The following is a 22,114-nucleotide window of genomic DNA, read 5'->3' as shown; positions in this document are numbered from 1 at the left end:
AACAGCATTGTTTGTAACAGCGTTGAACATGTCGAATTTTGTGCCTGGAAGCTACGATTTGCGGACAGTATTGATTTTCTGTTACCATTTGAAGAAAACTGCAGTAGAATCGCACCGAATACTTGTTGAAGCTTACGGTGAACATGCTCTTGGTAAATCACAGTGCTTGGAGTGGTTTAAAAAATTCAAACGTGGCGATTTTGACATGAGAAACGAAGAACGTGGAAGACCATCGAAAAAGTTTGAAGACAGCGAATTGCAAGCATTGTTGGATGAGGATGACGCTCAAACGCAACAGCAACTCGCGAATCAATTAAATGTGACACGAGAAGCCGTCTCCATACGTTTGAAAGCCCTGGAAAGATCCAGAAGATGGGAAAATAGGTTCCACATGAACTGAATGAAAGACAGCAGGAAAACCGAAAAACCACTTGCAAAATGTTACTCGCCAAGTACAAAAGAAAGTCATTTCTCCATCGAATTGTGACTGGCGATGAAAAGTGGATATATTTTGAGAATATTAAGCCTAAAAGATCATGGGTAACTCCAGGCGAACCATCGACATCGACTGCAAGGCCAAATCGCTATGGACGGAATACAATGCTCTGTGTTTGGTGGGATCAGAAGGGTGTGATCTATTGTGAGCTGCTAAAACCTGGCGAAACCGTTCATATTGAACGCTACCGACAACAAAGGATCGATTTGAATCAAACTTTGCGTAAAAAATGATCAGAATATCAAAAAAGGCAGCACAAAGTGATTTTGCTTCATGATAATGCACCATCACACACAGCAAAACTGGTCAAGGAAACGATTGAGGCGTTTAGTTGAGAAATACTTCCACATGCGGCTTACTCATCAGACTTGGCTCCATCCGATTACTACTTATTTGCATCGATGGGACACGCACTTGCTGAGCAGCGCTTCACTTCTTACGAAAATGTACGAAAATGGCTCCATGACTGGTTTGCCTCAAAAGAGCAACAGTTTTTTTAGCGTGGCATTCACAAATTGTCAGGCAGGTGGGAAAAATGTATAGCTAGCGATGGGCAATACTTTGAATACAATATTTTTTATCATTTTCATACAATAAATGTATATTTTCTATTAAGAGTACAAATAAGTTTCCACCGTTTGACAAAAGATGGCCCCACCAGAAGGTTATGTTGAAATTGTCAGATGTAAAACGTAATATCGTAAGTTTGGACATCTGATAATAACATAACCTTGAAGTATTAGTGACTCCGTATCAGCATCACATAATTTTTTTCATGCGAAAATGTCAAGTTTTGTGCCGAATAAGCGTCATTTGCGGGAACTTTTGATTTACTTCTTTAATTTGAAGAAATCTGCAGCTGAGGTGCATCAATTGCTTGTAGAAGCATATGGTGTGGCTGCTTTAAGTGAGAGAAGTTGTCGTGAGTGGTTTCAAAAGTTTAAAAACTGTGAGTTTGACGTGGAAGACAAAGAACGTAGTGGAAGGCCGAAAATGTAGGAGGACACGGAATTGGAAACATTATTGGAGGAAGATTCGTGCCAAACGCAAGAAGAACTTGCATTAGAAGTGACTCAGCAAGCAATTTTACATCGTTTAAAATCGTTGGGAATGATTCAAAAACATGGAAATTGGGTTCCATATGAACTGAAGCCGAGAGAAGTTGAACGCCGATTTTGCACGTGTGAAATGCTGCTTGCCAGGCATAAAAGAAAGGGTTTCTTGCATTGTATAGTCACTAGTGATGAAAAATGGATCCACTACGATAACCCAAAAAAGAAAAAATCATGGGGACTACCTGGCCATGCTTCAACGTCGACAGCCAAACCGAATATTCATGGAAAAAAAACTCATGCTGTGTATTTAGTGGGATCAGCTTGGTGTCGTGTATTATGAGTTGCTCAAACCGAGCGAAACCATTACTGGATCTCTCTACCGAACACAATTAATGAGATTGAGCCGAGCACTCAAGGAAAAACACGCCCATTATTACTCCAGAGACGACAAAATTATTCTCTTACATAACAACGCTCGGCCACATGTTGCAAAACCGGTCAAAACCTATTTGGAAACATTTAATCGGGAAGTCCTACCCGCCATATTCACCAGACATTGCCCCTTCCGATTATCACTTGTTCCGGTCGATGGCACATGGCCTATCTAAACGGCGTTTTACAACATATGAAGATACTAAAAATTGGGTCGATTCGTGAATAGCCTCAAAAGATGAAGAGTTCTTCCGATGTGGTATCCGAATGCTGCCAGAAAGATAGGAAAAAGTAGTGGCTAGTGATGAACAATACTTTGAATAAAACGTAATGTACTTTTCTTTCACAACAAATTCCTAATTTTTTATAGAAAACGGCGGAAACTTACTTGTACACCTAATATAAGCATTTAAACCTTTAGCAATTTAATTCATGATTGAACTCCATTGACACAAAGTTGCGTTCGCGATACAACAAAAACAATAAAGACCTTAGAGTACATACATGATGTTAACCAAAAGAAACATAAATAAATACATTTATCAGGAGACGGGTCTGTGATCTGTATTTATGTTTCACGGTAAATGTGTTTATTTATGTTTCTTTTGGTTAATCAAGTACGTATTTTAAAGTCTTTTCGATAGAAGCATGTTCCAAACAAATTTTTCAGATAAAATTTACTTGCTGTTTTCCCATAGAATCCAAATATGCAACATTTTATAGGGAGTTTAATTTAAAATTATGAAGTTATCCCTATCCCCCCTTAAAGGGGAAGCAGAGACGACTTTACGTTTATGTAATTAGAAAGGCCTCTCGAATACATGAAACTTCCTTATGAACAATTTTTTGATTTGATAAATATTTTTAAAGTTATGGACTTGTAACACTTTACGTGGGCCACTCTGTATAATTTTTATATTTAAATTATACGTACATTGTAATTTTATAAGTGGAAGTGATACCACAAGCAAGCAGCTCAGTAACGTGCATGAGCGCTTAATCGCTACATCGTTACGCAAATGACGAACATCTAATGAATATACACTCAAACGCAAAAAACCCGGTACACTAAAAATTTGGGAAAAAATTACAAAATTTCAAATGATCATAACTTGGTAAATAATGAAGATACAAATATGCGCAGAAATGCAAAATGAAGCTTGAAACGTCCTCTTTAAGAATATCTGAATGGCAATTATGCTCGGCCATTTTTTTCAAAATGGCGGATGATAAAGTGAGAGGATGCAAAATTGATAATCAAAGGTCCGTGTTTGCGATGGTGCATGGTGTGCATCAGATATCGCAGCGTAATGGGACCAAATGCACATGAAAGTATAGAGTGTTATCTTTAAAATGCTACTTTACCGAGCTCGATGTGATCATTTTTCACTGAGTTGTTCCAAATTTTGCTAAAAATGCGGTTTTCTTGTTAAATTTGCATAATTCAGTGAATAAGTATCGCATCAAGCTCTATAACGAAGTATTTTAAAGAAAACATTCTATACTTTTAGGTACTTTTCGTCCCATTGAGCTGCGACACTTACTTTGCTCCATGCGCCGTCGCACGCTCGAACCTTTTTTTAGCAACTTTTCATGTTCTCCTTTTTATCACCCGCCATTTTGAAAAAATATCGTTGCGCACAATTTCGATAGATCTTTCGAAAAGTACGGTTTCAAAGCTTTCAAACCGTTTTTGAAATTTGCTGCTAGGATATTTAGGTGTCGAGATATTCAATTTCGAATTTGCAACAAATGTCGATTCAGCGAGGCTTAAGGGGCTAAGAGGCTCTGCGGTTCGTTTGGCTCTTTCATAATTTCAATAGCCGCGTTCATTATTCTCTATACAATAATTTACATAACCTGCACAATATATTCAATGATTTGCATTTATTATTTTGAAAGCCACGGAAATGAAAGTAAAATTCAATTTAGGTTCTTCATTTTGCGTAATCGATATTACGTAATAAAGATGAATTGCGTTTTAAGATACCGCTGTCATTAGCTCAAATTATGGTTGTAAGTCTTCCCAATATAAACCGCATGGAGTTTTACTGGTAGGAAAAGTCCCATTGTATGTTGTGTGTGTGTGTGTGTGTGTGCTGTGTGTGTGTGTGTGCGTGTGCGCGTGCGTGTGCGTGTGCGTGTGTGTGTGTGTGTGTGTGTGTGTGTGTGTGTGTGTGGTGTTACAGCAGAGATAAGGACCCCGCAGTTCGTCACTCCTGTAGTAATTAATGACTCCAAACCCTCTCTGCTGTATGTGTGGTGTGTGTGTACTAATAGTGGGTATGACTGCCTCGTGCGCGTATTACCTCATTCATACGATCACGCATACTCCTTATTAATCTTTTAATTTCATCCTGCGTAATTGTATTCCATTCGTTTTCGAGAATTATTCGCAGTTCTCGCAGTGACTGAGGAGCAGGTACGTGATTTCGTACTTTCCTGCCGAGGTTGTCCCATAAATGTTCGATTGGATTTAAATCTGGACTATTTGCTGGCCAATCGAGTCGATTTATGCCAACTTCATCGAAGAAATCAAGCACTCTTCTCGCAGTGTGTGATCGAGCATTGTCTTGCATAAACAAGAAATTCTCTCCGATGAAGGGTGCGTACGGAACAACATACGGAATGAGTATGTCTTCCACGTATACATTTGCGTTCATATTCTTGTCAAAAAAGTGCAGATCTGTATGTGCATTAGCTGAAATTCCTGCCCAAATCATTACAGAGCCTCCGTTGTAGCTATGCCTCTCACTTACCGTACAGTCTGCAAATCGTTCTCCACCGCGACGATAAACTCGTTCTCGTCCATCTGGAGAATAGACACAAAAACAAGATTCATCGCTAAAGAGTACTTTGCTCCAGTCTGCGTAAGTCCAGTCTCTATGCTCAACTGCAAAATTGAGTCGAGCTACGCGATGGTGACATTTAAGCAAAGGTACAGCTGCTGGCCTGCGCGAAAGCAGATTTTGTTCCTTTAATCTTCTCCGAACGGTGTTAATGGATACATTAATGTTGCGGACATCCCTTAAATTGTTTCTAATTTGAACAGATATTCGATGTCTGTCTCTTAACGAATTTGAAACAATAAATCAGTCATCATTGTGATTGGTACATCGAGGACGTCCCGAACCAGGCCTTCTATGGAAAGAATTGGTTTGTAAGTACCTGGCATAAGCACGTTGCACAGTTAAATCTGCACTGACAAATCAAGTGCCTGAGCAACGTACCTTCGACTTCTGCCATCTTCAATTAAAGCAATAACTTGAGCAGCCTTTCCAGGATTTATCGTCGCCATAATCGACGCAATAATTTCGATGCGAAACAATCAATTATGGTTTAAATTGATGAAGTTGCACGAAGCAACGCGCCTCGAAAGGAAAAGATCACGGAAAAAGAAAAGTCGCACGAGGCAGCGCTTATCGGAGTGGACACGTTCGGAAAAGGAAAATTGTTTGTCTTTGTTTATTGTCTTGGCACATACATTTAAGAAAAATCCAGTCAAGCCCGTTAAAGCCCGGCGCACCGACAGAATCTCAGTCAAGCCAGAACGTAAGCCCGGCGTACTGACAACTCGCGAAGTCCAGCGTACAAGAGATAGTGCCACTATCGGCGGTGGACCGCACGAAGGCCAAAAGCTGTACGAAGGCAATCTCTGATCGTCTCCGCGGGCACTCTTATATGCCCTGGGCAGCTCGCGTGCGAGCCGAGAGGCTCGCGCGCGCGACACCCCAGATCGCCGCGTCGCGGCGGCTCCGTGGACTAGGAGCGCCAGGGAATTTCGACGTTCAGGTGGCGTCCAGCGACTCCATCCCGCGCGCCGGGTCACCGCGAACTCAGGCGCGATCCTGAACAGCATATTCAAGCTGTGTACCATAATGGCCAATCGTACGGAGAAGGTAGAGAGCTAGGGACAGCTTCGCGAACTAAAGTGTATACCACAGTGATCATGCGTAACTGAAGGGTAAAGAATGATAACTTTTGATAAAAATTAAATTTCCAATTCGCAAAATTGTGTAAATTATTGTATAGAGAATAATGAACGCGGCTATTGAAATTATGAAAGAGCCAAACGAACCGCAGAGCCTCTTAGCCCCTTAAGCCTCGCTGAATCGACATTTGTTGCAAATTCGAAATTGAATATCTCGACACCTAAATATCCTAGCAGCAAATTTCAAAAACGGTTTGAAAGCTTTGAAACCGTACTTTTCGAAAGATCTATCGAAATTGTGCGCAACGATATTTTTTCAAAATGGCGGGTGATAAAAAGGAGAACATGAAAAGTTGCTAAAAAAAGGTTCGAGCGTGCGACGGCGCATGGAGCAAAGTAAGTGTCGCAGCTCAATGGGACGAAAAGTACCTAAAAGTATAGAATGTTTTCTTTAAAATACTTCGTTATAGAGCTTGATGCGATACTTATTCACTGAATTATGCAAATTTAACAAGAAAACCGCATTTTTAGCAAAATTTGGAACAACTCAGTGAAAAATGATCACATCGAGCTTGGTAAAGTAGCATTTTAAAGATAACACTCTATACTTTCATGTGCATTTGGTCCCATTACGCTGCGATATCTGATGCACACCATGCACCATCGCAAACACGGACCTTTGATTATCAATTTTGCATCCTCTCACTTTATCATCCGCCATTTTGAAAAAAATGGCCGAGCATAATTGCCATTCAGATATTCTTAAAGAGGACGTTTCAAGCTTCATTTTGCATTTCTGCGCATATTTGTATCTTCATTATTTACCAAGTTATGATCATTTGAAATTTTGTAATTTTTTCCCAAATTTTTAGTGTACCGGGTTTTTTGCGTTTGAGTGTATGTTGTGACGTGGCAGCCACGGGCCGTCCGTCACTAGTGGGCGACGACGCGGGGGGGAGGGGCGACAAGCATCGCGCGGTCAAAGGGGAGTTCGAGACATTTCCCCAGAAAATCATATTAACTTGAGCGAAATCAATTAGCGTTAAGAGCGCGCAGGTGAGACGGTCTCGAGTCCCTCAATTTTGTGCCCCCGGACCTCCCCAGCCGACCAGCAGGACCGGAGGAGCAGGAGGGATTTAACGGACATCGCTCATCGTCAGGCACGGCATAATCAGGTGATATTTTCTATATTCTCTCTATATTCTAGATTCCTATTAGGAAATTATATGTCGTCCCGAAAGAAATTATCGCTGCCGTGTTTGTTGTTAGGCAAATAACGATGACAACACGGAAAGGGACGGAAGGAGCGAGGCGTAATCCCGTCGACCACGACCACGACGCGTTTCCCGCTCGTCTAAGAAAACAGCGGCGAGACAGACCTAAGAAAAACAGCGCGGGACAAAGCAAGAGAAGAGAAGAGAGAGAGAGAGATAGAGCACCCGTTCCGCGGATCAACAATGCCGATTCGCGAACGGATTCCCGACGTGTCGACGGAAAGAGGACCGGAGGGAAAGAGGCCCCCCCCCCGGCCAGGAGAGACAAAGAAAGAAAGAAAGGAGAGATTCAAGTTTTGGGAGAAGGAAGGAGATTCCGTTTTTCGTGCGCAAAGAAGAGAGAGATCAGTTTTCGTCGCGTTAAAAGGCGGATGAGATTCGTTTGCCGAAAACAGAAAAGGAGAGTCATTCCGTTTTGTCGCTCCCGAGAGAGAGAGAGAAGTCGTTGATCGCTCTCACGAGATAAAAATTCGTGGTCGCTCTCCGGAAAAGAGATTTCTTCTTTTGGTATCCCGCTCTCGACGGAAAGATTTTGGTGTACCGCTCTCGAAAAGGACAAGTTTTGGGTAACCCTCTCGCTCCCGAGGAAATAGGTGTGTGCTCCGACCTTGTGCCGAACCCGCTACCACCGGATTATCGAGCACGAGCCGGCTGCCGGGACCTGCGTCCGAGAGGAGAGAGCGAACCGTCCGACGACCAGCCCGGACCACGCCGCCGGGAGGTTCCTGCAGATTGTAAGGCCGTCCACCTACTTATTGTTTTTTTCGGTGTTCCGTTTGCGTGTCTCGTCGAAAAGTGAGTTTTGTTGCGAAGAGCGGTACCGATCTCGCGAGTACGCGCGTGGGGAAAAATTGTACTGTCCCACTGAGATTCGGAGTATACCGTCTCCCGAAAAAAAATAAAGAGAATCATCGTAGAAGCCGCGCTGCTCTATATCTTCCCGGTCTTTACGCTTTTCCGATTTCCGGCCGAACTTATCCCGTCTACCGACTTTAAACCGCTTCGAGCTACCAGTCCCGTCGGAATCCCGCGTCGCGGTCACCCCTTTTTTTGTTTGGCGATTAGCGTTTGTGAACGGTGCGGCTGTTCGCACCTGGCGCCCAACTTAACGTTTTTCTTTGTGTAAAAGACCGTGACGCGTGGAGCGGCGGAAATTTGCCGGCGCTTAGAAATAATGACGCAAATTTTTGGCGCCCAACGTGGGACCCGATCAAGGGCCGGTTACGAGATAACCGATTTCCGTTATTCCGACGGGAAAGAGAAAATGTTAAATTCGAATCACAAAGGAAATAGAAGGTCGACGAAGATCGAGCCTCTACCGTTTTTTTGGGGAATCTATTTCTCACGCGATTTATCGTTTTCCTTTGTTTTCAGTTTTTCTTTTGGATTTTTTTCTTCTCTCTTTTTCTTTTTGTTTCTTCGCGCTCCGCGCCGGGTATCGCGGATAACTCTCGCGATGGTGGTGTCCCGTTTTGTGGTGTATTATTAGTGACAAATTTTTTTATGTTTTGTTGGTGATCGTTTTTTCTGTGACGTCTTTTTTAGACAATAACTATTGTTAGATTACCGTTATAAGAGCTTCCGCCACCGTTGTCGCCTCCACACCAAAAATCTTTCTTTTTTGCGGACTTCTTTCGGCGCACCTCTTACAGTTTTTCGTGTTTGGTGAGAAAATCATGGAAAAATGCCAGAAGACACGGATCACGAGACCTGGATCTACGAGCTGTCACTCGAACAGCTGCGAAACCAGGCGACCGCGCGTGGTATTAATGCGACGGGCAATACGGTGACGCTCCGCGCGCGATTGCTCCGTTACGAGCGGGCAGGGCGCCGGGACCCTCCGCCTCCGTCACCGGCGGAGGATGCAATCCGTCCACCGTTGCCGGACGATGACGTCGCCGGGAAGTTCGAGGAGCTGGAGTTCTCAGAGTGAACGATCCTCGAGCCGGGGAGAACGGCTCCCGATACTTTAAAAGTACCGACCGCGCGAATGCCGTCGCCGTTTCGGGAAGCACCGCCGCCGTCATTCTCGCTACCGCCAGGGGAAATACCGCCCCTATACATACCGCAAGCGTTTCCACTACCGCAGACCCGGATACCGGAAACGTGCACAAGAGATCGCGTGATGACGGCCGGCGACGCATATAACATCATGCGTCACTGGAACATTAGTTTCTCGGGAACTCGAGGTAGCGACGTCGAAACGTTCCTCGTGCGAATTGAAGAGGAGCGTGAAGTCGTACCGATCGCGGATGAGGATTCTGCCGTTTTTCCTGACCAGTATCGCGTTGCAGTGGTACCGAATTAAGAGGTCTCGTTGGGGTTCGTGGCATGATTTCGAGGGAGCGATGCGCGTGCGATTCGGCGACCCCGATTTCCAATTTGCGTTGCGCGACGAGATTATGAAGCGCACGCACGGGGAGCATGAGCCCGTCGCGGATTATTTGACGTGTATCTTCAAGCTGTTCGGCCGGCTCGACCTACCATGGGGTGAGGTCGAGCAATTGAATTACGCCCACCGCAACATGCTCCCGAGGTTGCAGATCGCCGTGCGATGATTTCGAGAACTTTGACGCGTTGGAGAGGCTCGCCACTCGCGCCAAAAAAAGCTACGCGGTCGTGAGACAGTATCGCGTACCGCCGCCTCCCGAGAAATCCGTGTGTCCGGATCTTGCCTATCGGCCGCCGCCGCGCTCATCTCGGCCGTCTTCGACCATGACGGCCGAGCAGATACCGAATTCCCGAGCGTCGGGGTGAGAGACGCGTCATGAGGTCGAGCGTCCACGCACCGAGGAGGCGATGCGTCGACCGGCGGGGGCGACCCCGCCGACCCCGGCAAGGGAGGATCGCGAAGCGACCACTCGAGTCGGAGGCGCGGGGGCGGAGGCAAGGAGAAGTACTCGGCGGGAAACCGCCAGGGAACCTGCCTCGGGACCGGCTCCGCGTGGCAATTCCGCCAAGTGCTGGAATTGCGACGCCGCCGGTCATTTTGCGCGAGAGTGTCGCGAGCCCCCGCGTGTCCACTGTTATCGTTGCGCTCGCGCGCAACAGACGGTGCGGACGTGTCCGCCGTGCTCGGGAAACGGGGGAAAGAGACGGTAGACAGGGTCCCTACGTTTCCTCCCGATTCTAAGACCCGCGAAAATAAACAGAAGGTGGCGAGTTCATATGGAGCGCGTCAGGGGAGCGGGCGAACATCCCTGCGTTTTTTAGAGGTTATAGTTAGGGAGTACCCCTTGCTCGGGTTGATCGATACCGGTTCGGATAGAACTCTTTTTGGTGCTGAGGGTATCGACGCAATTTGCGAGCTAGGGTTACCGATTTCGTGTACCAAGTCCTCTCGGATCCGTCTGGCGGACGGGACGCTGACCACGCTGGGCGGGTCAGCGGGGATGAATATCGAATTGCAGGGACGCAGAGAAACGCTCGTTATCGGCTTGTATCGAATCTCGCAGTGCCGGCCATCCTGGGGATGGATTTTTTCGCGAAATTTAAATTAATTACCGATTTCGCCAGGGGCGAATGGAGTTTCGCGGACGACGCGCTGCGGACGAGCCGCCATCCCTTCTGTAACGAGCGCGGACAACAGAGCTTTTGTTGTGGGGTCTCGGAATTATCGCGAGAACAGGAAGAGCAATTAAAAGAATTTGTGGGAAGGACTGTACCGACCGCTGCCGAAGATCCCGGCGTCACGTCGCTCACGGAGCACAATATTGACGTTGGGACACATTCACCGATTCGGCAGCGTTGTTATTTAGTGTCGCCCAAAGTGCAAGAGGCGATCCGAGGAGAAGTTGACACCATGTTAAAGGCCAGAATTATCGAACCCTCGGATAGCGAGTGGTCAAATCCGGTCGTAATGGTTAAGAAGCCGAGTGGCAAATATCGCTTTTGCATTGACTTCCAAAAAGTAAATAACGTCTCGAAGAAGGACGCGTACCCGTTACTGAACATGACGGGCATTCTCGACAAATTACGGTCCGCGCATTACATCTCAACGATAGATGAACCAAGCTTATTTCCAAATACCATTGGCAAAGGAAAGTCGCGAGATTACCGCTTTTTCCGTACCGGACAAAGGCCATTACCATTTTACGCGGATGCCGTATGGATTATCGGGGGCACCGGCCACATTTCAACGGCTTCTCGATAAATTAATCAGGCCAGAAATGGAGCCCCATGCATTCTCATATTCAAATAACATCGTAGTGGTTACCGAGATATTCGAAGAGCATCTCGAATGGCTGTCGCGCGTTCTCGCAAAGATCAACTCGGCCGGACTTACCGTTAATTTGGAGAAATGCGAGTTTTGCCACTCGGAAGTTAAATATCTCGGATTTTTGGTGCATCGCGACGGTTTGAAAGTAGACGACGAGAAGGTTCGGCCGCTTCTCGAGTACCCGACGCCGACCAATATCAAGCAAATACGCCGCTTTTTAGGGATGGCGTTGTGGTATCGTCGCTTCTTACTGTAATTCGCGACTATTAGCGAGCCACTCACGCGATTGCTTCGCAAGGGCAAGCGATGGGAGTGAAATTCCGAACAAATTACCGCTTTCGAGAAAATCAGAGCCGATTTGACCACTGCCCCGATTTTTTCGTGCCCAAATTTCGAAGTACCGTTGTCGTGCAGACCGATGCGAGTACCATGGGAGTGGGGGCTATATTGACGCAGACAATCGACGAGGTCGAACGCGTCATCGCGTACGCGAGCCGCGTGCTTACGGACGCGGAAAAGAAATACAGCACCACGGAATTCGAATGTTTAGCGGTCGTCGATAAAGAAATTCCTACCGTATTTGGAAAGCTACCGCTTTACCGTGATTACCGATCACAGCAGCTTAAGATGGCTTCACAATTTGAGTAACCCCACGGGTCGACTTGCACGCTGGGCTTTAGAGCTTCTAGAATATGATTACGAGATCGTGCATAGAAAGGGAGCTCTACATCACATTCCCGACGCGTTGTCGCGTATGTTCGAGGGGGATTCCGAGACCCCCACGACGACCGCGGCAGTGAGTGAAGGACACGATCCCGAAGCGAATAGAGAGTCGGAGGAAAACGAAACCTCCGACGAATGGTACCGAAAACGTTATCGTGAAGTCTCGAAAGACCCGAGATGGTTTCCGACGTGGCGGATTATCGATCGTCAACTGTATTTTTTGCGGCCGACTAAAATGATCTCGGATTTAGTGGAGGATCTCGATCGATGGAAGTTAGTATTACCGGGCGAATCGCGGGACGAGGCGCTCGAGAAATCCCACGGTCATCCTCAAGTAGATCATTTAGGCGCCGAGAAGACGTATTATCGTCTCGCGGTCGCCTATTATTGGCCCAATATGTTTCGCGATACCGCAAATTTTGTGAGAAAGTGTGAAGTCTGTCAGCGGACTAAGGTGAACCAGCAGGCCGCTGCCGGCCTGATGGGGCGAAGGGTCGTCGAAAAGCCCTGGACAGTGGTCGCTGCCGATATAATGGGCCCGTTGCCCCGCAGCCGAGCCGGTTACTCCTATCTTGGTAATTCAAGATTTATTCTCGAAATGGATGGAGTGCCAGCCCTTGTGGAGCGCGAATGGAAAGCTCATTCGGGCAGCTCTTGACGACCTTGTGATATCGCACTGGGGAACACCGAAAATCCTTGTTGACAGACAACGGTACCAAATTCGTGAACAAAGATATCGAGCAATTCGCGACAATCGAATCCATCACAGTACCGTGCCGTCTTATCATCCGCAAGCCAATCCGGTCGAGCGGGTGAACAGAATATTAAAAATGATGATCGTGGCTTTCCTCGGAGACGACCACCGCGAGTAGGACGCGCATCTTACCGATTTCCGTTTCGCGTATAATTCCGCATACCACTCCTCGATAGGACTTCCCCCACGTTCCTCAATCTCGGGCGCGAATTAGAGCCGCGGCGCGTCGTGAGGAGTCGGGGGGAAGGAAACATCGAGATCGAGCGACGAGATCCGGCGGAGTGGTCGGTTAGAATGAAACGATTAGCGGAACTGTATTCGTGGGTTGCGGAAAATCTCGAGGCAGCGTACCAATGACAGTTCGCGTGATACAATCTGCGGAGGCGTCCCGTGACGTATAAGAAGGGGGACTTGGTGTGGAAGCGGCAACATGTGCTCTCGTCCGCGGCTCATCACAATGTTTTGAACGCATTTTAATTAATACCACAATATAAAATAATTCAGAAACTATTAATACATAAATGCGAGCCGCCGGACATTTCTTTTTATTGGTAACATACAGGGTGTCTAAAAATACTGGAACTACTGGAAATATTGGAAAATACCGGATAACTTTGTAGGATCAAGTTTTCACGAAAAACTTTGAATAAACAAGTTGTAGAAAATCGAGTAACAGACTTGATGGTAACCTTGAATTTAACCTTAGCCATGACCTTCAAGGTCACTTGAAGATCAACTTGCGTTTTTAAATGGGAACCCTTATCTTTATCACACTGCTTTCTTTTACCGCTTAATTTGAACAACTTTTGTTTAAAACATGTTTTTATTTGCCTAATATTTTTTAAGATATTTGAGGAAAACTTGATAACTTTTTCAATATTTAACTTACGATATCTCGCTAACTATTTGCCAGAAGAAAAAGTGGTACTAGATTTTCTTGCTTTATTTAGTCTCGAGAATATATTGTTACAATAGCACCCTGACTTTTGTTAACTTACTGATTTTTGGAAATTTAAAAATCATCAAATAGTACCACTTTCTCTTCCGATAAATAGTTAGCGAGATATCGTAAGTTAAATATTGAAAAAGTTATCAAGTTTTCCTCAAATATCTCAAAAAATATTAGGCAAATAAAAATATGTTTTAGACAAAAGTTGTTCAAATTAACCCTTTAACTGCTGAGATATTAAATAACCAGTATGACCCTTTTTGCTGAGTTATTTTTACAGTTATACAATATTTTATAATTTGCTGATGATCCAGACTTTCACAAATTCACATTTTCAAATTTAAAAGAAATACCACACGCAATACCACACACATTGAAAATCCAAATCGAATAAACTCGATCGTAGCAAGGCCGCCATTTTTTCCATACTCGAGTTATCTCGACCGTAGCAGTTAAAGGGTTAATTGGTAGAAAAAAACAGTGTAATAAAAAATAAGGGTTCCCATTTAAAAAACGCAAGTTGACCTCCAAATGACCTTGAAGGTCATGGCCAAGGTCAAATTCAAGGTCACCTTTAAGTCCGTTACTCGATTTTCTACAACTTTTGTATTTAAAGTTTTTCATGAAAACTTGATCCTGCAAAGTTATCCGGGAATTCCGGTATTTTTAAGACACCCTGTATATTCCACATCACATTATTTTTAAGTATATTTATTATAACAGACTAGAAAGATATGCATGTAAGTTTATACTGACATATTATACATATGTATATAGAGCCATCACAATTTTAAATATTTATCAATGTCCAGGTATGTGCTTACTTCGCAATAGTACGGTGTCTTCCACACACCATGCTGTATAATATTCAATAAATTACACAGCCCCACAAAAAAAAAGTAGTCGGTACCTAAAACCGGACAAGTATATTCCAATATTTTGATCCGCTGAATCCGAATCCGAAATCAGAATTGGACAATTGCTAGCTTTATCGTTCCTAACCTCAAAAAACTGATCATAGCTTCACTTAACAAAATTAAGCTGTGTATCGTTAAAATTCAGTTTAAAAAATGCTACAATTCTTGTCATTACAAAAATTTTCAGTTTGCAAAAATAAAGATGGTGGGAGGGGGATATAAAAAATATAATATTTTTAAGAAATCTAACTAAACAGTTGTAAGGATCATCAAAAACCATACAACTTTTATCTAAAACATTTTTTTGTATCTTATATAATTTTCGAAATATACTCTCTCAAAACCAGGTATACCGATATACCTTGTAAGGGTGATTTTAACCCCTAAATATGAAGTTGGGCACGTATAAAAAAATACGTGTCTCTTATTTTTAGCTACTCCACAATATATAATATTGTTACGGCATTGAAATATTGATTAGACAGAAGACGGATAGCGAGCGGCGGCCTGGTTAACAACAACCCAGCTGTTGCTGGGTTGTTGTTAACAACGAGAGAAAGAAACAAGAGTCGGGAGAAGACCTCCGAGTTGTAAAGACGTAGCGAGTTCAATTAAACCGTTCTTTTATAAACTGCCTTCTTGTTATTTCCCCGCGCGTGCGCATAGCGTAACAATATTATATTATTAGGTGTACAAATGAACAATCTAATTTTTTCAGCTACATTCAAGGTTTATTTTAAAAGAAAGTAAATTAAATTGTTCAATCAAAGTATTCGCCGTTGCTTTTTATAACTTTAAACCATCTTTCAGGCAGCTGATGAATTCCATCTCGGAAAAATGTTACGTCTTTGGACACGAAAAGTCGTCAAGCCATTTTCGGATCTCATCCACTGATTGGAAGTGCATATCGGATAAGGCGTGTTGCATCGACCGGAACAAGTGGATGGAGCAATCGGATGGAGCAATGTCTGGTGAATACGCCGGTTGCTGCAAGACGTCCCAGCCAAGACTCATTATGGTTTTTTTGTATTGGAAGCAATGTGTGGCCTGGCGTTGTCATGCAACAATTTCACTGGATGTTCTCCTTTGCCAGTATACGGGCGTTTTCGTTCCAATTCTTGACTCAAGCAGATTAATTGACGTTGGTAGCAGTCTGCAGTAACTGTTTCACCGGGTTCCAATAACTCATAATAAAGCACGCCCTGGATATCCCACCAAATGCAAAGAAGAACCTTCTTTCCGAAGCGATTGGGTTTTACGACCGATTTTGATGATTCGCTGGGATTTACCCATGACTTTCTGCGTTTCGGATTGTCATAGAGTATCCACCCAGCAAACAAAGTCACGTCGAAACGACGTCGAAAACAGGTCATTATTGGACGAATGACGTCGAATGACCAAATAACGACGTATTTAAGACGTCCTTTTTATGACGTCGTAATTACGTGTTTGTACAACGTCTTAATGACGAATTCTTGACGTTTAGAGAACGTCATAAAGATGTCATAAAATTTCGTCATTGGTCTGTACGTCTAACAAACATAACAGGGAGTTTTCGCAATACCGTCACTCAGATACGGTAAACACAATTCGTGAACGTTATTGGTCGAGCACGTTAAAACGTTATTTCTAAGCCAATAACGTTCACGAATTATGTTTACCGTATCTGAAGAACAGTTTTGCGAAAACTCCCTAATGATGTGTCATTGACGTGAAAAATACGTAAATTAAGACTAATGACCTCAATTGATCTAAACATAAAGTAATAAGGCCCTGAAGGTAATAATACGCAGCCGGCACATTCGTTATTTTAACATCATTTTCTTGTCATAGATGTCTTTTGGACTTTTGTGCCGGTTGGTTAAAAAGCGTAACTTACACGGAAAAATCGAATTATTCTACTATATTCTTTTTTACATGATTCTATATTTTATAACATCTGAAATAATTGTCATTGCAAAGCATCGCGTATACACGTTCCTTCCTTCCTTCAATATGTTGGCTCTCGGAACCAATAATATGTGTTCCCCAACACCATTCAATACGCGCATATATACGTTCAGCAGCGCCACTAACAAGAACAGACTAGTGACTATATGATAGGTTCACATCTCACGATTCGTTCACATCTCACGATTCTTTCACATATTGCTCGAGGTAACGACAATTTTCCATGGAGTTCAGTTGTCGTTTTGATTCGTTGTTGGGATTATATTAACATAGCTGTATATTGTGATTAAGACGGTTAAGAAGATATTCACTCAAGAAAGTGTTGGTCACTGTACTATGTATGTATAAAAGAAGTATTTTGAGATTGTTAACCTCTCTTAAAAAAACATTTATAGACTCTTTGTATTAATGTTTAAAGCATGGCATTTGTCGGCGTAGAATTCGCTAACGAAGATTCGGCAAATAACAATACGGAAGTAGCAATTGTGAACATACGCTGGTTTACTCCTAACAAAACTAATGTATTTTGGCCACCTGTAAAATCACAAGATAGATATAAGAAATTATTGAAACAAGGAGCAACGCCAACTAATGAATGGTCGTTATGTCAAGTAACAAAAACTTATTTTGAAACCGGTAAGTAACTTAACCTCGATATATAGTACAAGATTTTATTATAATCTCATTGAAATTTTATACTATAAGTACTCATCTGGATAGTACAAGATCTCCAGAGAATGTCTTTAGAACGTTCTTGGAACATAGGAATGTTCTCAGAACATTTTAGAATGTTCTGTGAAGATTTGTGCTATATGGGCAAATTCCTATCGTAATTCCTATCGTAATTCCTATCGTAATTTGTATGCGTATAATATATACATATATATATATATATATATATATATATATATATATATATATATATATATACATGGATTTATGAATTTGTGTTCTGCTTGCAGATGATTTCAAGAAAACTGAACAAAAAATAAAACTGTGTCAATATTTATCAGATGTAGCGACTGACGTAGAACCTGTTTTAGATATTCCAAGTAAGAGACAGCGGAATAAGCCTTCTAGATATATCAGCGACTCATCGGATGAAGAAAATACACCAGTACCATCGAAACTTAAAGCTCCTCCTAGACTTAATAATATATTTACAAGTTGCAGTCAAGTAATCCGTCAGGTAATAGTACTGTAATTTTACATTATTTTACTTTCGGTACTTATATATTTTTTCCATAGCGTTCATTGATTTTAGATAAAGTATTAGTAAACTCAATTCATCCAAAAACAAATAATAAACCTACAACGAGTCATTTGGTACAACCAAGTCATAAACATTCAGTGATTCAAAGAAATTCTGTACCTGTTATAAATAAATTATAATACCTGTTATTATTAATTAACCTGTTATAAATAGTATAAATGAGGTACCTCTAACTGACGTGAACGGAAATCCCACTGATATAAACGCTACACTTGCATTTATAAAACGACAGAATACAGATATTTACAATCAAAACGATCAAATATCCCAAGCTTTAAAGGCCACTAACAATTCCATTGTAACGGTATCCAAATCTAATGAAATACCACAACTGCCTTGTACTCTATCAATAACCACATTTGAAGATATTACCCGATTGGAGGAATACCTTAAAAAAGAAGAAAATATCTCGCCTCTGGTAAAATAAGTAATTGCGCGTGAAAATTTAACAAGTTGCTCATATTGAATAGTTTTATATTGTTAATAAATTATTTACGTTTTAGGCTTCTTATCTGTCGACGATTGGAGGTCGCGGAGATGTAACATCAATAACAAACCGTATACTTCGTCGACTTCTTTCAAATAAAATTGCATCGTTTTATAGCTTCCTCGGAAAACGAAACAAAAAGGCATTTGCTCATTTGAAACTCAATAATGTATTGATGAAATCTGTTCTATTGGCTCTACCTAGTAGTACGCAACACGAAATAGAAAACAGCGTAAAAGAATGGTTAAAGCATGCCCCACAACGCTCTTCCCTTAAGACAAAGAAGGATAAATAAGGGTTTATATATATATATATAAGATGTTCTACTCCTACATATATCCTTGTCTGTGATTGTAGAGAAAAACTGTTAGCAATTTGACGAAAGAAAATTTGCGTTATGTTTATTTGCATAATGTTTTATGTTTGTGTATGATAACTACATTCACTGTTACATTTATTACTTAAGTAATAAGATACAAATTGCAGTAATATGTCTGCTATAATGAAAAGAAAAGTCAAACTGTTTGTAGGAAAACGGCAATTTTATCGAAAAGTTGCTACAGACGTAATTGCTAGAGACGCTAACTCAATGCATGTAATTCTTAATCTATTAGACAAACAAAAATGTGATGCCGAGTTATCCAATATGTCGATGAATACATTGTCTTTTGAAGACGATTCTTGCTCTGAAAGCAATAATGATATTTTGGAAATTTCAAATAATAATATATTAATTCCTAACAACTTAACCATAAATGAAAATTCGAATCTTGATTTCATTGGAAACGTTATACTTGACGAAAATAATCCTAACGTAACAGATACTACAGAAAATAATCCTAACGAAGCGGATACTACTGAAAATCTAGTAGAAAATCATAAAGAAAATAACTTTTCTATCGTGGATTGCTTAAGAACTTGGGCTGTTTCGAATCCAGATGTATCACAATCTTCATTTACATCATTACTTCATTTATTACATAAATTTCATCCCACATTGCCTGTTGATGCAAGAACGCTTTTGAAAACTTCTTCAAAATTTCATATTCAAGAATTAGAAACAGGACAATTTGTTTACTTTGGAATAAAAAAAGCTATAATCCGGCACGCTTCACAACTTGTGAATTTAGATACAATAAAGTTAAAATTTAATATACAGGGTGTTCCGCAGCAACATATACAAAATTCGTGGAGGCCTAGCACGGCTTGAGATGAGCATAAAAGTCCCATACCGTTTTGCGATAATCGTAATAGTTTTCGAGAAATTAATTAAAAACGTCCAGCAATAGCGTCCGCCGAGATATGTAAGAGTCGAGCCGCCCGAGTTTCAGGCCGGCCCACTCTACCCATAAGTAGACACCGGCGCGCGGCGAGGGGAGAAACAACAGACCACTGCCCGCGCTTGCGAGGCTTCTCCTCCTACGTCTTGCCGCACCGCTCCGCACCGCTCCGCACCGCTCCGCACCGCTCCGCACCGCACCGAACCTCGCAACGATATCGCCGAGCCGCGAACGTTCGCGATTACAATTACGATTACTTAATAAGAGAGCAAAAATGGCTCCAATTATTGAAACAGTTATAAGCAATGTGTGATAAAAAAGAATGGAAAGAGTGAAAGCGATGGAAACCGATAGAGTGTGCAGACAATCTAATTATTTTCTGTCGTAATCTATCGTTCGCTATTAGAAGAGTATTCAATCGTTCGTTCGTATCGAAATATGATAGAATTTATACAGAGACTTTACGCGTCCTATCGTTTTATTGGACTCTATTATGAATAATTCACTGAAAATGTGTCGTAATTAATAGGTGCATAAACGATAGGTGAAACTTGTAGTTCTCTATCGCATACGTACGAAAGGAAATACATCGTTGTCAATCGTGTATTAAATTAAAAGTTGTACGCATTACTAAAGAACTGAATTTAATATTTTTTTCTTTTCTACTAAACGTTTTGAATTTCTTACATATGCTGTCATTTCGTTTGCATAAAGTAGGAGAAAAAATAACAAATTTGACAACGATAGGTTTCCTTTCGTACGTATGCGATAGAGAACTACAATTCACCTATCGTTTATGCACCCATTGATTACGACAGATTTTCAGTGATCTATTCATAATAGAGTCCAATAAAACGATAGGACGCGTAAAGTCTCTGTATAAATTCTATCATATTTCGATACGAACGAACGATTGAATACTCTTCTAATAGCGAACGATAGATTACGACAGAAAATAATTAGATTGTCTGCACACTCTATCGGTTTCCATCGTTTTCACTCTTTCCATTCTTTTTTATCACACATTGCTTATAACTGTTTCAATAATTCGAGCCATTTTTGCTCTCTTATTAAGTAATCGTAATTGTAATCGCGAACGTTCGCGGCTCGGCGATATTGTTGCGAGGTTCGGTGCGGTGCGGAGCGGTGCGGAGCGGTGCGGCAAGACGTAGGAGGAGAAGCCTCGCAAGCGCGGGCAGTGGTCTGTTGTTTCTCCCCTCGCCGCGCGCCAGTGTCTACTTATGGGTAGAGTGGGCCGGCCTGAAACTCGGGCGGCTCGACTCTTACATATCTCGGCGGACGCTATTGCTGGACGTTTTTAATTAATTTCTCGAAAACTATTACGATTATCGCAAAACGGTATGGGACTTTTACGCTCATCTCAAGCCGTGCTAGGCCTCCACGAATTTTGTATATGTTGCTGCGGAACACCCTGTAGATGGGTTGCCGTTGTTTAAAAGTTGCAATATGCAACTGTGGCCAATTTTGGCTTTAATTCAGAATTCAAAATCGAAAACACCATTTCCAGTTGGAATGTTTTGTGGGACATCAAAGCCTCGACCACTCTCAAGCTTTTTAAATGATTTCGTAAATTGTTCGGAAATGCGCAGGCAATGACATAACATCCCGTTGCCACAAGCAGCATCATGATTGTCATCAGGTCGCGGCCGAGTGGCGGACAGCCTGGCTCCCGTTGGTTTCTCGCAGGCGAGCACGCGGCGCTCCCGCCGACGCTCCGCGCGTGGCCACTAGTGCCGTTCGCGGCCGCTACATGACGCGCTCACTAGTTCCGCTGCTCGCAGCTACGAATCGGCTGTCCGGGTGATATAACCAAGCGCGATCACGAGTAGCGTGCCTTCGCATGTCCCAACGCCGATTATGGCAATCCCTGATATTTGGTCTGTGCGACTAGTAGCGCCTGTCTTTACCGACGTCCTCTCTAGGCTTTCCTAGAGCAGTTTTAGTGCTTAGTCGAGATTCAAACCAACGCACTCTACACTCTGCTGAGTTGACTGCGGTGCTCATATACCCTGCTGGGTTGAGGCTTTATGGTTGAAATCTTCTGTGTTCAGCTGTGAGTTCCCTGCGTTGCCACGCTTCAGGAGCGGGCTTTGGTCGCCTCCGTGTGGGACAGGGGAACTCTCTTTTTCCAAGCGTCCATCTAGGAACTTGGCTTTCAGGAGTGGTGGTACCGTCTCCTTTCGGAGTTTGCGAACTCTCTCTCTCATTTCCAAGCATATCCGTCAAGGGTCTTGGCGATTTGACCAGCGACGCGATCGCGTCTTTGAGCGCACGCTGAGCTCTCTCTTCACGCGTCCACAGGACATCGGCGCTTCGCCGCAAGAACGACTCAGTCGCCTCTAGCGTGACAGAG

The 22,114-nt window shown here is 42.8% G+C and overlaps 2 protein-coding genes across 3 annotated transcripts in view; one reads left to right on the top strand and one right to left on the bottom strand.

The window, feature by feature from the left end:
• Positions 1 to 22,114, bottom strand: part of LOC105181424 (Molecule interacting with CasL) — a 288,317-nt gene that overhangs the window by 1,951 nt on the left and 264,252 nt on the right. The window lies entirely within an intron of this gene.
• Positions 16,678 to 17,928, top strand: LOC112590662 (uncharacterized). Its single transcript, XM_025307906.1, has 3 exons — positions 16,678 to 17,038; positions 17,119 to 17,336; positions 17,744 to 17,928. The coding sequence occupies exons 2-3, from the start codon at positions 17,120 to 17,122 to the stop codon at positions 17,902 to 17,904; spliced, it is 378 nt and encodes a 125-aa protein (XP_025163691.1). The 5' UTR covers positions 16,678 to 17,038; position 17,119; the 3' UTR covers positions 17,905 to 17,928.

Source organism: Harpegnathos saltator, unplaced genomic scaffold (genome assembly GCF_003227715.2).
Source record: "Harpegnathos saltator strain DR-91 unplaced genomic scaffold, Hsal_v8.6 scaffold130, whole genome shotgun sequence".
Taxonomy (NCBI): domain Eukaryota; kingdom Metazoa; phylum Arthropoda; class Insecta; order Hymenoptera; family Formicidae; genus Harpegnathos; species Harpegnathos saltator.
The sequence above is the reverse complement of the archived record's forward strand: the minus strand, read 5'-3'. Positions and strand labels throughout refer to the sequence as shown.